The 15,693-nt window shown below is 35.3% G+C and overlaps 1 protein-coding gene across 2 annotated transcripts in view; it reads right to left on the reverse strand.

Moving 5' to 3' along the window:
- Positions 1-15,693, reverse strand: part of ACSS3 (acyl-CoA synthetase short chain family member 3) — a 134,764-nt gene that overhangs the window by 55,683 nt on the left and 63,388 nt on the right. Inside the window, exons 1-3 of one of the 2 annotated variants that reach the window (XM_072973332.1) lie at positions 15,139-15,456; positions 10,549-10,629; positions 10,369-10,464 (exon numbers count right to left, since the gene is read on the reverse strand). In XM_072973332.1, coding sequence (XP_072829433.1) covers positions 10,369-10,464; positions 10,549-10,629; positions 15,139-15,153 — 192 coding nt within the window. In that variant the 5' untranslated portion in view covers positions 15,154-15,456. Of the gene's footprint in view, positions 1-10,368; positions 10,465-10,548; positions 10,630-15,138; positions 15,457-15,693 lie in introns of those variants that run through there. The other variant, XM_072973331.1, reaches the window with a different exon arrangement.

Here is a 15,693-nt window from a genome sequence, read left to right on the forward strand (position 1 = left end):
CACGTAGGTTTCTAGGTAAAATCTCTTCAAAGAGTTTCTGTTTTGCTCTGGGAAACAGCTTGGATGAAGCTAGAAGGCAGATGGACAGGTAGATACCATAACATCTGTTCATTTTCTTCTCCGCAGGGTGGAGAAGTCTCCCTTGTACTACCCTTTCAATTCACTTCTATCAAAGGGCTGCAAATAGTCTCAAAAATCAAACTTAGTGGCATATGTGAGGTCCCCAACCAACCTGTCTTCTTTTCCCTCCTATTACTGTGATGGTAAGAATTGGCCATTTTTGTTAAGTCAAGACCAGTCGAGTATCAGCAATTTCACATAGTTCAAATTAATGCTTTCTACAGTCGTGCTATTTTGACAATCCATCTTCACTATCTCCTGTGGTAGCTACTACAGAGTTGCAATGCCTCAGGCTTGTGTTCTTCTTCTCCTTCAGGACAAGCTCTAGCTACCAGCCTGAAAAAGTAAGACTTCTCCATGACTATATCAAGGATGTGTATGTCTACTTATAACTCCATCTAGAACTGTCCCTCTTGTACCAACTTTCAGCTATAAGATGAAGGTCTGAGAATCTAATGTATAACGTAGTGACTATAGTTGATAACACTGTATTGTACTATTGAAATTTGCCAAGAGAGTAGAACTTAAACATTCTCAATAGAAAAAAAAAATTAACATGGGTGGTGATGAATGTGTTAATTAAGTAGATGGGAAGAATCCTTTCATAATATAGGCATACATCAAATGATGTACACTAAATACCCTACAGTTTGATTTGTCAATTATACCTCAGTAAAGTTCAAAAACATTAAAAATAGATCTATCCCTTTTGGTTTGGTTCTTCTGCCTTTTCCCAGCTGAGAGTTGACCATCCTGAGTCTGGTGATGAGCCCACCTGCCGTGAATAAACCATTGTTTTCACATAGGTCATAAAGTACTAAAAAGAGGCTGACCTCCAACAGTATTAATGACAAGTAAATGAGGCCAAGCATTGGAGTTGGTAATTCTGAAGAGCCAGTGCTGAACTAATTCGGGACTCTGACATATTTACCATTCTCGGCAGTCAGAGAGGGCATTTACCACTAGGCTAGCTGGTGGTTCAAGGCTTCTGGCAGGGCTACTTTCACCTCTAAACTCCTCCGTGCTGATGAGTAACCACTCTGCTATCCTGTACTTCCTGTGCTGGAGGAACAAATTAAAGCTTTCTTTACTCATAGTGAATAGTCAGACTTTTCTATAAGCAGAGAAATTAAATGCCTTCTTGGTCTATTAGACTAACAGATTTCCACCCAGAAGATAAAGTGTGGCTATTCCGTATGTATATACTATAATTCAACCTGAGGTTGCACAAAGCCTGAATCCGCCATAACACACGCTCATTTACCATAAACAACCTTCAAACAAGTTCATATTCCCCATGTTAAAAACTGAAATGAACTCACAAACTTTCCCATGAAATTGCTCTCATAGGGTGATTAATGACATCGTAATTGCCAAATCTCTCTTCAGTCACTGTCCTACCAGACCTTTCTCTGTAGCATTTGGCAATGCTGATCCCTCATCTTCTGGAAAGCCTCCCCTCCACGTTCTTCAGGACACTTCGCTTCTCTGATTCTCCCATTGCCTCTCCAATTTCTTATTCTCAATTTATATAGCTTCCCTCTCTCAATCCTCACCTCTCTGCATATCTTGATCACCTTAGGGACTTAAATCATTAACTCTTTTACACCTCTAATTCTGAAAGTTCTTCTGCGTTTCAAACCCGACTTCCCAATATTCTACAAACGTCTGAGTAGCTCCTTTAAACTCTACATTACCAAAACTAAAAGTACTGTTTTCTCCTCCACAAGAGCCCTTGCACCTACTGTAGTATTTCAGTGGATTACTGGCCATTGTTCAGTTGTCCTAGCTGAAGACATAAAAGCTATTTTCATTTCCCTTTTTCACCTCTGTCTTACAATATCCACCTGACACCCTAATATCCAGACTTCCCCTTAATGCTCAGATCACTGATCCCCTAGTTCCAGTCACACAGTTTTCAGTACTCAACAGTTTCCCAATTGTTCATCTCTAAATTATGACTAGAACCCCCTGCCTTTAGAGCCAGAAAACCTTGCGTCAAATCCCAGCTCCCCCATGCTTGCACCACTGGTAAAGTTATTTACTGTCTCTGATCCTCAGTTTCTACAGTTGTAAACAGGAATGCAAAACAGTTACCAGATGGGTTTATAGATAAAATTAACTAAGACATAGGATATAAAGTGCTTAGAAGAGGTTCTATCACCCAACACTCAATCCATCACAGCTATTATCTTTGCCTGTACTGTCTCTTCCACAAAGCTTTTCACATCTACTCTAGTACTTAACTTCCCTGAAGGGACTAGTGGACAGATTTTTGATCCAGGATAGAATCCAAGCTCTGCCTTTTACAAGCTACATGGCCTGAAACAACTTACTTAATTTCTTTGATGCTCATTTAGTTCTATCATCAGAAAATTGCATGAAAACTGGTGCAAGAAATAAACGTAGAATATTTATCACTGGCAATGGCTCAATGTAGTTTCTGAAAAAAAGGCTTTCATATCTTCTATATGCTGTAAGAAATTTCTTAGGTAGTATCATCTTCAATTTGTTTGCTTTTTGTCCTTTAAATTAATCTTAATTATTTGACTATATTGCCAGTGCTTCTAGTGCGAGGAGTGTATCTGATACTTTCTCTGTTTCCCTATCAACTCTAGTAAGATGTTGAGCTCACAATAGGCACCAATAAATACTGTTGACAGAGCTGTGATGATAGCTGTACTTGCTTGCTCTACCATAAAACACAGGCACACACCAGAAAAAATAAACTCAAAAATAAAAATCTCTGAACAACCAGTCATGTGAGAGACCTAGAGGATGCTGTCACCATCTTTACCATCTTTTCCAATTGAGAAAATCTAATTAGGTAACTTGAATCAGAGCAACAGCTGAGTCTTTTTCTCCTTGCAAACATATATAAAAGCACATTGCTGTTATACTAGATTAAAACAAGAAAAAAAGTCATTTTCCACTAAATAAAAAAAAAAGACTTTGATGTGTGACTACTGAGTGTATTAGTTAGCAACATGGTGGTTACTAGTCCTAAAAGAAGTAACATACTCTATGCTTGAAGGAAGCAAATCTCTGTTCTTGAATAAGGAATAATCTATAGAGAAAAACAGGTGAACATAGATGAAAGCACAGATTTTTTGTAAATAGAAGATAATTCTGTACATGCAAGGAAGAGTTACATTGTTAAAATAAAGCCTGGGAGGGGCTAAGAATTCAGAACGTCCACGTATGGAAAATACATCACAGGATATCTTCATGGAGATTACAGATCCAGTGCAGCACAGAATTAGATGACAAGCACACTGAAGAAACACTGGGATGATTTAACAAGAGTGATCAGTACAAAAATAATCTGAAAGTAGTTCAAAGGAATATCCTCAGTATTCTCAAACATGCGACTTTTATGCTGGGAAATGGCTTAACGTTTTTATCCATGTATATAAAGTTACAATATTTTCTTATATTTTAACAGATTTATATTGCATATACTGTCCTATTTCATACAAGCATACACATATCATAATATTTCTTTGAAGTTTTCAAACTGATTTCACATACATTATCTTATCTGATTTTTATACAAATGAAGGAGAGTGCACAGCTCATTTCTACATGAATCATTCTGTAAAGAAAAGAGAGTGGTATTTCAATTCTCCCTTCCTGCTATATATTCAGGAGAAGAACATTCAGTAAGATATCACCAAGCTGAATACTCTGAAGTTTTCAAAAATATGTAGTTTAAAAATTAGTAATGATAAAGCCCATCAAAAAACAGAGGTGAAGGGTTATAAATGTTTGAATAATGACAAACCATGAAATGTACTGTATTATTTGCAGATGAAAGACTTCAAGGCCACTCTCAGTTCACTCACAGGTTCTACCCTGAAAGGACAGATTCTGGAGGGGAAAGACCACTGGGTTATTTTACAGATCATTCTTCTGCTGCTCATTCTTCAAAGTTGGTCATGGCAGGCTCAACACAGCCCTGTGTGCTGATTCCTTTGCCCTGTACTTAGAAGAGAACTAATGGGCTCCAAAGGGAGCTGCCTCCAGCGCTCTGATGACTGCTTCAGGGTTGGGGGTACAACAGCCTTTGAAAGAAGAAACGTAGGGGGTGCCTGAAAATTCAAGCATTACAATGACCAGATTGCATGGGAATGAATAATTGGTGTTTATACTGTAGAATTTTACTCTGGGAAATAAAAAAATTCAAATTTTTGAATGATATCAGCAGCTTATATCATCCAGAATTTATTGTAATATTATATCCTGGCAATTCTCCTAAAGTCTTTTAATGGATTAATCAATTTAATGTCACATAAGAAAGATACTATTAATAAGTGATATTTACAGATGAGAAAACTGAGGATGAGAGCAGTTAATTTGTCTGAGGCCACTATGTAGAAGTTTCAGGAATCATCCTATCAGAGTCTCAACTGCTGTGCTTCCACACAAACACTGAAATTTTTCACTAAATTAGAATGAAGTCTTTATTCAGTAAATGTGTTTGGAAGGTCAGCATCACTCACTATGAAAAGAAACTGGAATTAATTCCACAGTTAAACAATTAAAACATGTGACCAAGTAATGTATTTATCCTAGAAAAAGAACAACTGACTTGGAGAAGATTCACAGAAATGCAGAACTAGGAGTACACGTGTCAACCCTTTAGTTTTAATGAGGAAGAAATGGATTCCCAAAGAGGTTGAATTCATTGGTCCAAGGTCATATAGGCGGATGAAGGCAGAGTAAGATTAAATAACGCATATATTCGTATTTCTAGTCCTGCAACCATGCTCCTACAACACAATTCAGTCTTAAATCCTCTACTTCCACTAACTAATTTATTGCCTGAGAAGGCTGAATGTAGCACATATCTTCACAGTTAATTGTTGAATTATTAATAGACAGCCATCTGCCCTGGTTAATCTAGTAAGGATATCAAAAAGTTTATTAAAACAGCTTGCTGCTATGAAATAATTTGTGAAATGCAAACAGATGTAAAATGAGAGTAAGTTTTCATTCCTTGAAGACTTTCAAAGAGACTGCTATTACATAAATATAACAATTGCCATATTAAGGTCAAGTATGAAAATCAGTTTATAACTTAATGCCAAGATGTAAAGTGACTAATAACTAATATTCTATCCTAGGTAATAACTTATCCAAATTGATCACTTTTTCTCTTTTTTTTATTTAAATTACAATCTATTTTTGTGTTATTTTTATAAACGAGCAGTTTTACATAACTTTCCCCAACTTTACTGAGGTGTAATTGACAAAACAGTATGTATTTAAGGTGCACAACTTGATATTTTGGCATATGTTTATATCATGAAATAATCACCACAATCAAAGTAATTAATATATTCATCACCTCACATAATTATCATTTTCTTTTTTCTTTCTTTTTTTTTTCTGTGCACGTGTGGTGAGAACACTTACAATCAACCCTTTTAGCAAATTTCAAGTATGCAATATAGTACTGCTAACTACAGTCACATTGCTGTACATCAGATCTTCAGAACTTAATCACCTTGAGTAACTAAAACTTTGTACCCCTTGGCCAACATCTTTCTACACAACAGCAGAAAAATCACATTCTTCTCAAGTGCATACAAAACATTATGTAGGACAGATCACATATTAGGTCACAAAATAGGCTTTAAAAATTTAAGACAGAAATCATTTCAAGTATCCAAGTACCACAGTAGAACGAAACTAGAAATCAGTAACATTAAGAAAATAGGAAAATTCACAATTATATGAAAACTCTTGAACAACCATTGGATGAATAAGGAAATCAAAGGAGAATTTTTAAAGTTATCTTGAGAAGACAAAAATGAAAACACAACATGCCAAACTTATGGAATGCAACAAAAGCAATACTAACAGGTAAGTTTATATTGATAAAGGCTGACATTAAAAAAAAGAAAGATCTCAAATAAAGTAACTTTATACCTCAAGGAACTAGAAAAAGAAGAACAATTAAGCCTAAAGTGAGGAGAAGAAAGGAAATAGTAAAGACTGGTGTAGCAATAAATCAAATAGAGAAGAGAAAAACAATAGAAAAAATTGTAACTAAGAGTTAGTTTTTTGAGAAGATAAAATCAACAAACCCTCAGCTAGGTTAACTAGAGGAAAAATAAATAAAATCAGAAATGAAAGAGAAGACAATGTAACAGATGCCTCAGATAGTAAAAGAATCATAAGGGACTACTCTGAGGACATGCTTGTCAACTAAGCTGATTTCTTGCTCAGCCCCATGAAGCCATTGTGGAAGCCTGAGTTCCACTATATTATACAATTAAAATACATGTTCATTTGTACATTAGCACCCAAGCAAAGGTAAGGAGAAAGATAGGGCCAACGGACATTTGTTTGCCCATGAAAAGAAGGGTTGGGTTTTGATTCAGCACATGGTAGATCTTTTGGAAAAAAAGGCAGATACAAAATAGAAGAGAGAGGCTAGAAAACATATGAGTATAACCATCATTTACCAACACACAACATGCCTGCATATACATACCAGGTTCCCAAGTTTGTTTACACATTAAAGTTCCTATATTAAAGTACCGTGTTTCATTCCTCTTCTTTGACAAAACTGCTCTACCAAATATGTCTTTGTCCATATGCTGTTGGAGATAAGTCTGTTTCAATCAGCACACTATTAATAAAATAAGTTTCTAGAAAGGTATTTTTTCTTCCTCTCAAAAATGAGAACTGAATTATTCAGAGTTGCTTTGCATATTTTAATTGGTAAGTCCAATTTGGCTTCCAGAATTGCACACATTAAATACAGCCAGGTCAAAGAATAAAAATAAATCTTTGCTTATTAAAAATATATATAACATATTACTCGTTTATGAAGTTCTCTGGTAAAGAGAATATTAGAGTTACTTTTTCCTCTCTTAGAGTAAAAAGTATGTACTCATAATCAAGTGTGTTTTTTTTCTGATGTCCTCATTCAGGCATTTATTTAACAAATATTTATTGAGAACCTAGTATGTGTCAAGAACAAGGCTAGGAGTTGAGAAGTGATGATGAAAAAACACTAAGATAATTCCTTCCTTCTCAGAGTTTAGAGAAGAGAGGAGTGAATAAATCAAAGAAGCCTATAAACTAATGTGTGACAGCAACTATGACATAAGCCACAGAGGAAAAATGCAAGGTGCTTAAGAGAGACTCCAAAAAGACTTGACCTAGTCAGAGAGGTCAAGGAGGGCTTCCCTGAGGAAGGGACACTTGAGCTATGCTCTAAAGGATAAGAGGAACATATTTCAGGCAACAGATGGGAAAATTTCAGGCATAATGAGCATAAGAATAACTTCAGAAAAGGAGGAGCCTGTTGTGCCTTAGAAGAGAAGAAAGTGACTAAGACACAGTAAACAGGCAACACTTTCAAACTTTGAGAAGCCAAGTATGGTGAGGACTGAAAATGTCTGCTGGCATTTGAAGAAATAGCGCTCACTAGGGAGATTATCAAAATCTGTTATGATGACATGATGATGACAGAGGCCAAACAGAGAGGACTGCAGAGTACGTTCTAGGTTAGAAAATGGAGCTACTGGGTGTAGGCAAGCCTTCAAAGATGAAGAGAGGGTATTTTAACTACAAGGGGATAAAAGAATCAAAGATTTTTGTGGGGTTTTTGGTTGCTGTTTGTTTGTTTTAATGAGAAAAACAGGACTATGTTGAAAATTTGGTAATTATCAGGAAGCTGAAACCAAAGCAGACAACCAGGATTTCCAATATGTTTTTACTCTGAAGATGTAAAGCTATATGTCTATGATAGAAAAGAAAATCTTATTTAAATATCCACTGTATGCTTCCATGATGAAACAAAGATTGTCTCAAGCAGATAGCTCTTATGACTCTAGAAATTATACTGAATGAAATTTTCAAGAGATGATTACATCTAACCAGAGTCTTCAAGGATAGTAGGAATTAACCAGACAAAGACAGAGGGAAAGTCACGCCAGACAAAAGAAACAGACAGAAGGGCCAGGAGCTCAAGGGAGCAGGGAGAATTACCTGCAGGCAACAGTCAGCAGGGTAGATGCCACTAAGAGAGAAAATAAAATCAGACTGAAGAAGGCCCTTTGACTTTGTCAGTTATGAAGTCACTGTTGACCTCTGATACAGCAGCTTTATGAAGTGATGTGGAGAGAAACTGGACTTCAGTGGGATGGAGTGAAACTGCAAGAACATAAAGTTCAGACAGTATGGAAAGGATGTTTTTCAAGGGGCTTAGTGGAGAAGAAAATAAAGATGGGATAGACAGAAAGGTGCAAAAGTCTCAATAAAAGGCTTTGATTTGTGATCAGAGAGAATTAAAGATGTTTACAAATAGTAGGAAAGAAACCAAGGTGCACAGATAAGGTTTAAAAGTTAAAAAAAAATCACTCTTTTGTACAACAACTATTTATAGAGCATCTACACTGTTCCTGAACACACCAAGACAAACAACAAGCCTCTTTCATGGTGCTCAAATCATGTTTGTAATAAACCTGATAAACAATAAAAGGCCAATGGTAAATGCACAAAAATTATATGTACTTCAGTTCAACAGGCAGATTAATACTTATAAATACTAATGAATATAATGACACCTTTGGCTTTGTCACATTTGTGCTAGCAATATCACAATTCATTATAAACATTCAGTGTTGAGGCTTATTTTGTTTACTTCAAGGGGAATTACCGCTTTAATAAAAATAGTTATTCTATTGCAAGGACTTCGGTACGGAACAGACTTGTCAAGATTATTTTATGTTTTAATTATTACAAACACTACAATGCATGTTGTGTCTACAAAGGACTAAGGCATAGTGTAAAAGATGTGGAGTAGTGCCTGATGGTTTAATACTTGTGTCAAAGTCTGCTTTAGTATCTCTCAACCTTCAGAGACAGAAAACCAGTCAGCTGAAAATGAAGGAAAGCTAATGCCTTAAACGGTGACTAGGACTAGGACACTCCCACGAAGACCAAGAATAGTCTCTAATTTTTTTCAGAATCATATAGTTGCAGAATTTTAAGACAGTAAAAAATGTTGACATCATCTAATACTATTATCCACATCCCACATACAAAATTCCCTTCTCCAAATTCCTTGCTTGATGTTGAGACACTAAGAGAGCCTTCTATTTGAGAAGTTGCCTATTGTACTAAAGGACAGTTAAATTTTCTCTGATTATTTCCAAAATATAGGTCTCTGGAACTCCATATTACTACACTACTCCCTTTATATATGGCAACTCTTTAAATATCAAAAAATAACTTACCATATATGGGCACTAAGTATATTATTTTTTTCAGACTAACCATTCATAATTCCTTCATCTCTTCCTTGTATGACATTATCCCCCTAGTCCCTTTGATCCAGCTGCTTTCTAGTAAGTTACTGATGTTTGAACTGTGGACAATTATAATAACACAGGGATTTAACCACATAAACTGCAACCAACCTGTTTCCTTTACTTCGTTTCTGCAATTATTTTTAATATAAATATAAGATTGTAAAGATTTCTATATTTTCCCATCTGGTGTGTTTTGCCCCAAAAGTCCAAGATCATTTCATATACTGATTTAGCAAACTACCACCTGTCCTTCTCAAATTTTGATCTCCTACAATCTGATATGTATGTGTTTTAAGTGTTTGTACAAGGCATTGATAAAATTAAATAGAATAGGCGTAAGAGCTGAGATTTCTAATACACACACAAAAATATTATTCCTGGATAACATCAGTCCATGCAACAGAATCTTTTTTTTTTATGCAACAGAATCTTAAAGTGGTTATTTATTCAGCTATGAATCTGGTCAGTCTACTATTCTCTCCCTTATACATACAGCTATCATCAGAAACCACCAAAAATACTTAGCTAAAATCAAGAACATATATTTGAAAATCCATTAATCCTACAAGAATACAAAAAGGTGAATTCTGTTGTTTGTTTTATGATGGCTGTTTTGTAAGATTCTAAAATCAGTATCAGTTCAATAATATATTCTAGAAAGGGATAGACATCAAACTTGTTAGTGTGTATTTTTCCAGAATATAATTTCTATAGCTTTGTTCAACACAATTTAGACAGTTGTCTATTTTTTGCTATATATGCCTTTCTCTTATGAAATCATACTTTTAACTGAAAGAAGGTATAAAAATGCTCCCTGCCCCCATCCATATTTTTCTGTTCCTACTTAGGACTACTTCTCAAAAACTGTTGGTAAAATAAATATTATTTATATGTGGTATTAATTAGATATTATTACCTCATATAAAACCGTTGGGTTTCCATGTAGAAGAGGTCCATAACAGATATAGGAATGTCCGACGACCCAGCCTAAGTCAGAGGCTGCCCACCACACCTAAACAGTAAGAACGTAATAAAATGCATAATTACATCTTAATCAGAGAGAAGACATGTAATGGGAATTTAAAACCGGGATCACCTCTCCAGGTTTAAGTCCGTATATAGAAGACATTGTCCAGTTTAGCATGACAGCGTATCCTCCAGTGGGCCTCACTACACCCTAAAGGAGAGAAAAAGTGAAGTTAAAATCAATAAACAACTTGTTAAAGGATTCTCTATCTTCATGCTATCCACTTAAGAAACGTTCCTGTTAAAGTATTTTTTATTCTATAGGTAACAGATTATTTGGCTTTCATATAATTTTATCTGAATCACTATTTCTTTGGCTCTTCCAGTAATAAACACAGAACAATTCATCAATATCAGTCCATCTGTAGAATCCATTCTCACAGACCATTCTGGACTTTCTAAAGAAAATATGATATTTCCCAGAAGAGCAGGCAATAAAATTTTTTTCTAGTGGTAACATAAATTATCAGCATTACGTTCTTCACACGTATTTCAGGAACAAAAACGAGAACTCTCAAAATTAAGTGCACAGAAAGGTCAAAGGTAGTTGTGTGCCTAAGATACAGACTAAGGATGTTTATTCCTTAATTTATTAAATAATAATAGGATGCTTAGAGGAAACAGTCACATTCTAACTGGATCCTATTACACTGTTACCCTGGGGTCATGTTACCACAGGATTAGAGCTGAGCAATTCTTTACTGATGAATTCTGAAACTCTGAGGAATCAACCCTGATGAGTTAGATCTGAAGCTGACAGATTTGCCTTACATAACATTTTGGGCAAAAGGAAGGACTGTTACACCATAGTACTATAGCTTTCACGAATCTGTTTCTAGCAGCTATCATTGACAGTGAACGTATTCAATGTTAATACAAGATTAATATTTGAAAACTAGGCACAATAGTCATCATAAATAAGAACTGATGGTAAATGCAACAATTAATTTCATTTATTGCTTCACTATAAACATTAATCATCATTGGCTCAAAAAGACTTTATGATGTGACTATTCAGAGTGAGAAGGTGAATGCTTGGTAAGAAATAAGTTATATGACACTCACACGTATTTTCAATCACCTCTTATTAGAGCAATTATCATTACTCTGTGAAGAAAATAATTATTTTACCTAAAAGGGCACACATGGTCCTAAATAATGAAGGTGCTACTAGTTATACCTTTTTAGTACAGCTCTGTGACTATGACACACATACATGAATCAGAAGAATGAAAAAAGAAGTTGACCTTCTGTTTGTTACTAAAATTGCTGCTCTCCTCGGGTACCACTAATAAAACATAGGCATCAAGCTGTGGAATGCACTTTATCTACCAGCAGAACACCTGGTCTCTTGGCATATTTCACATGCAGCTTTGTTGGCATTTGATAGTTACTTTCCAGGTTGTATGACATGGTTAGCATGCAGCCGGCTCTTTTGATCGCCTTAGGGGTATTAGAAATCCTAAGCCCCTGACAGTAAATTTCACACATGCATTTTCCCATGTAAACTGAGCAGCTCTTTCCCTACTATATCCTGTACTGTCTTCCATGATTTTTGCTAATTTGTCACCCCTATTGAGATCTTTTCCTACAGTTCAATATCTTGATGAAATTGATATTAAATCAATTTGTAAACACTCTTTCTTAAAAATGGTTGTTCATTTGGCAGAAGATAAAAAGTGAGGTTTTTTCATAGATAATATATTATCTATATATTTATGGCAGACAGTGATAATTAATATCAGTCATTATTTCACTTAAGATATTTTAGAATTTTCTCTCCAACTGCCTGTCCCTTCATTTAGAGGTCATTTTTTTTCAATAATTCTGAATATCATTGTAACTGTAAACTTTTAGATTAAATAATACAGAGGGTAAGATTAATCAACTGCAAGGGACAGAAAGGAATAAAAGCCTAAGGAGAACATAAATGAGTAGTAATTCATTTGTAAAATTTAGGAGATAATTTAAAAGATAGGTTTCTGTTTACCTCTCTAGTGAATACTTCTTTAGAGGTTATTTACCAATGTTGCTTTGTCTATAAAATGGTAGCTACTTAAATCCATTTGACCCCAAAAAAGCTAGACTTATAAAATGAGACCATGCATGAAAAAGCATTTAAAATTATACAGGATAGAATTTAATGTCTTATTAACAAAATTATTTCCTTATTTCTAGCAATTTTTTTTTAAATTTTTCCCTGTGCTAATAACACAAAAGGCAGAAACATCAAAATAATTAGAGGTTATCATCAAAGATTGTCATTAAAAACAACTAAAATTCAGTTAAAGGAGACAGAAAAGCCATACTGCCTTCTTGTCATTGGTCTTTGATAACCACTTTTTTTTTTAAAGAAAGAGTATAAAGATTTTTATCAAGCATCATTTTCCATTCATTAATCTAGACTCTATTCATGAAATCTGGTCTTGCTTCTAAAATATTCAGGTGGCAGTTTTCAATTTTCTGGGTATTTGGTATGGTGTAGGAAAAAACTGCACAATTTCATATTCTCAATGTAGATCTTTTATAAGAAGCTTGAGAGTAACAAAATTGAAAAATCAGTTTAAAAATAGTTTATTATATTATTAATATGTGACTAAAATTGAGATGATAAAGTTTCTTGTTTATAATCACATTTTACAGGTAATGATCATTAAAATACAAAAGATAAACCCTGTTTAGCCTTCAAAAACACATAAACCATGCTCAAAAAAATAAAATAAAAAAACAACTATTCTAGGTAGGAAAAATTAATCAGAAACAAAAAAAATGACATTTCAAAGTATATTCAAAATCTTGAATATGAGATAAAAATACAACAATTATTCAATTGTCCAAAAATTCAACAACAATGCTTACCCCTAAAACACAAGCATGCTGCATCTTATTCTTCTGAATCTTTTGTTATTTGCTTTATGTACTTATACCCTCTCTACCTTAAAAGTAAAGACATGAGATGATGACCTAATGTATTTTCCAAAAAGCCCTGTGACCTGCCAATATACCGTCCTGGCTTTTGTAGGATCCGCCACAATACTTAGTTTTCTGGAGAACTTGAAAGACACCCAGGTGGGAATAACACTCTGTGCCCCAAATAAAGACATGACAGTGACTTCTATCTCAGATATAAGAAAGAAGACAGTATGAAGGTGCTCTTTGAAAAATAACACTTTTAATGTATACAGGTATTTAAAAATGCAACCCACACAAGGAAAACTAAAGGCTGATGATTCATCACTCAGGAATGGCAGGACAGTGATAGCAGCTGGTGCTTTGTGATTTCCAGTTTAATGAGCTGCTTTTGAAGACAAGGAAAGCCATTAATGTAAAATGGGGCCATTAATGCAAAACATTAAGAAAAATATGGTTGGAATAACACGGGTTGTAGCAGAAGAGGAATGAAGACTGAGGTATGTGGTAAGATTAATAGTTTGGTTGTCTTACCTTGAAAAAATTTTCTTAATTGATCTAGAAAATCTGAATGGCAAATCTCTAAATACTCGGATAAAAAGATGTCTAGATAAACGACAAAACTTCATAGTTCCTAAACTGAAGCCCTCTATCACCCTACTCTGTAATAAAGGCTTGTAAAAGACAAATGCACATATTCACAAACATAAAATATATATTCACTGACATACACGTGTACTGTCTATATGTACACATGTATATACATGCATATGCTTTGTATGGATGTACTTTATATGTGTATATATATATACACATACACACACACACCACACATATATGTATATATATGTCTCAATTCAGGCTAACAAATTAAGAAAAAACAAAATAAGAAGGGGAAATAAAAATTTTACCCGGAGGAAAGAGATTCATCACCAAATGATGGTTGGAGTCAGTGAGTTGAAAAACGTAAGGAATGATTCTGCTTACTTAAAAAATCCAACACATCAACAATATTCTTGGCCTTATATAGTGGATTTACAGATGATATTCCCACTCTCTAGAGTGAACCCCCACCCTTTTACTACACCTGGTTAGTCCTACTTCACACGAGTACTTAACAACACTGTGAAAGTGCCACCTCTCCTGGAAGCTGTCCAAATCCACGGTTTGTGTTAAAAGCCTTCCCCTCCACTTCCATGGCCCCAGGATCTGCAAACTTCCTCTGAGCCTCGGGACACTAACAATGCCTACCTACTGCTAAGTCTCCTCCATTATTCTGGGTGCCAGAAGAATGACTTTGTATCTTCAGCACAGAATAGGCATTTAGTACATTTGCTGACCAATGAAATGAGTGACTAATTGAGTGAATAAGCACAGGTATGAAAATCATAACTTGTAAAACTACACTTTCTCATTCAAGAGAAGCCTTTGAAACTCACAGTGTGAAGTAAAAGCTGGGCTGGTCTAACAAGATAACTCACAGGTCTACGAATGTGAAGGAGAGGCTGGGCTGGACTAACAAGTCTAAGTACTGGAATACTGATCTGAGTTCTGCTGGACTAACTTGTAAATCTAAGTTAATTAGTGTTGGTTTGCTGTTTATGTTTTTTGCTAGCCAGCTGGATTTTCAAAGATACATATCTGGCTTTGGAATGTTGGTTTGCTGCCGCCCCGCCTCCACTTTTGTGATGATAATGCTGCTAAAGCTGTTCCATGCCTATTGGCCGAATACCCCAAACTTGTACTTTACCCTATAAAACCTCATGTGCACATTTTGGAGGTGCTCAGAGCTTCAGAGCAGAAGCCCCTCTGAGCCCGCCGGCGTAATACATCTGAGTACTCCAACCCTCCGAGTGGTGCTTGTTTCTTGACTGGCCTGTCGTTTCCGTAACAACAGAACTTAATGAATATTAGCAGAAATGGAATGACTCCATTGGGGATATTTCATCAAACGTCAAGCCTCTGGCTGCAGGCTTCCCCACGGCTCTGAAGCTGCCTCTGCGGAGGATACTTTAGCAGCCGTATAATTTTTTATGGGTCTGAACAACTGTGAGATGAAGGGCAAAGGTGTGGCAAGTTCAGCATTTTAACTGCGAGAACCGCACCACAGATTGGGAAAAAAAAAAGTCTACAGGGTTTTTGAAATTATTATTTGACTTTCTCTTATTTTTTTCTAGGGTATGGAATATGAATAAGTCATCTAACAATTAAGAGTAAAAGATAATGCGAGTTATATAAACACACAGCAGGACAAAAGGCCTTGCCTACAACCTTCCTGCCATGCCTTCTTTTCCAATCCTTTGCT

Source organism: Vicugna pacos, chromosome 12 (assembly GCF_048564905.1).
Source record: "Vicugna pacos chromosome 12, VicPac4, whole genome shotgun sequence".
Classification (NCBI taxonomy): domain Eukaryota; kingdom Metazoa; phylum Chordata; class Mammalia; order Artiodactyla; family Camelidae; genus Vicugna; species Vicugna pacos.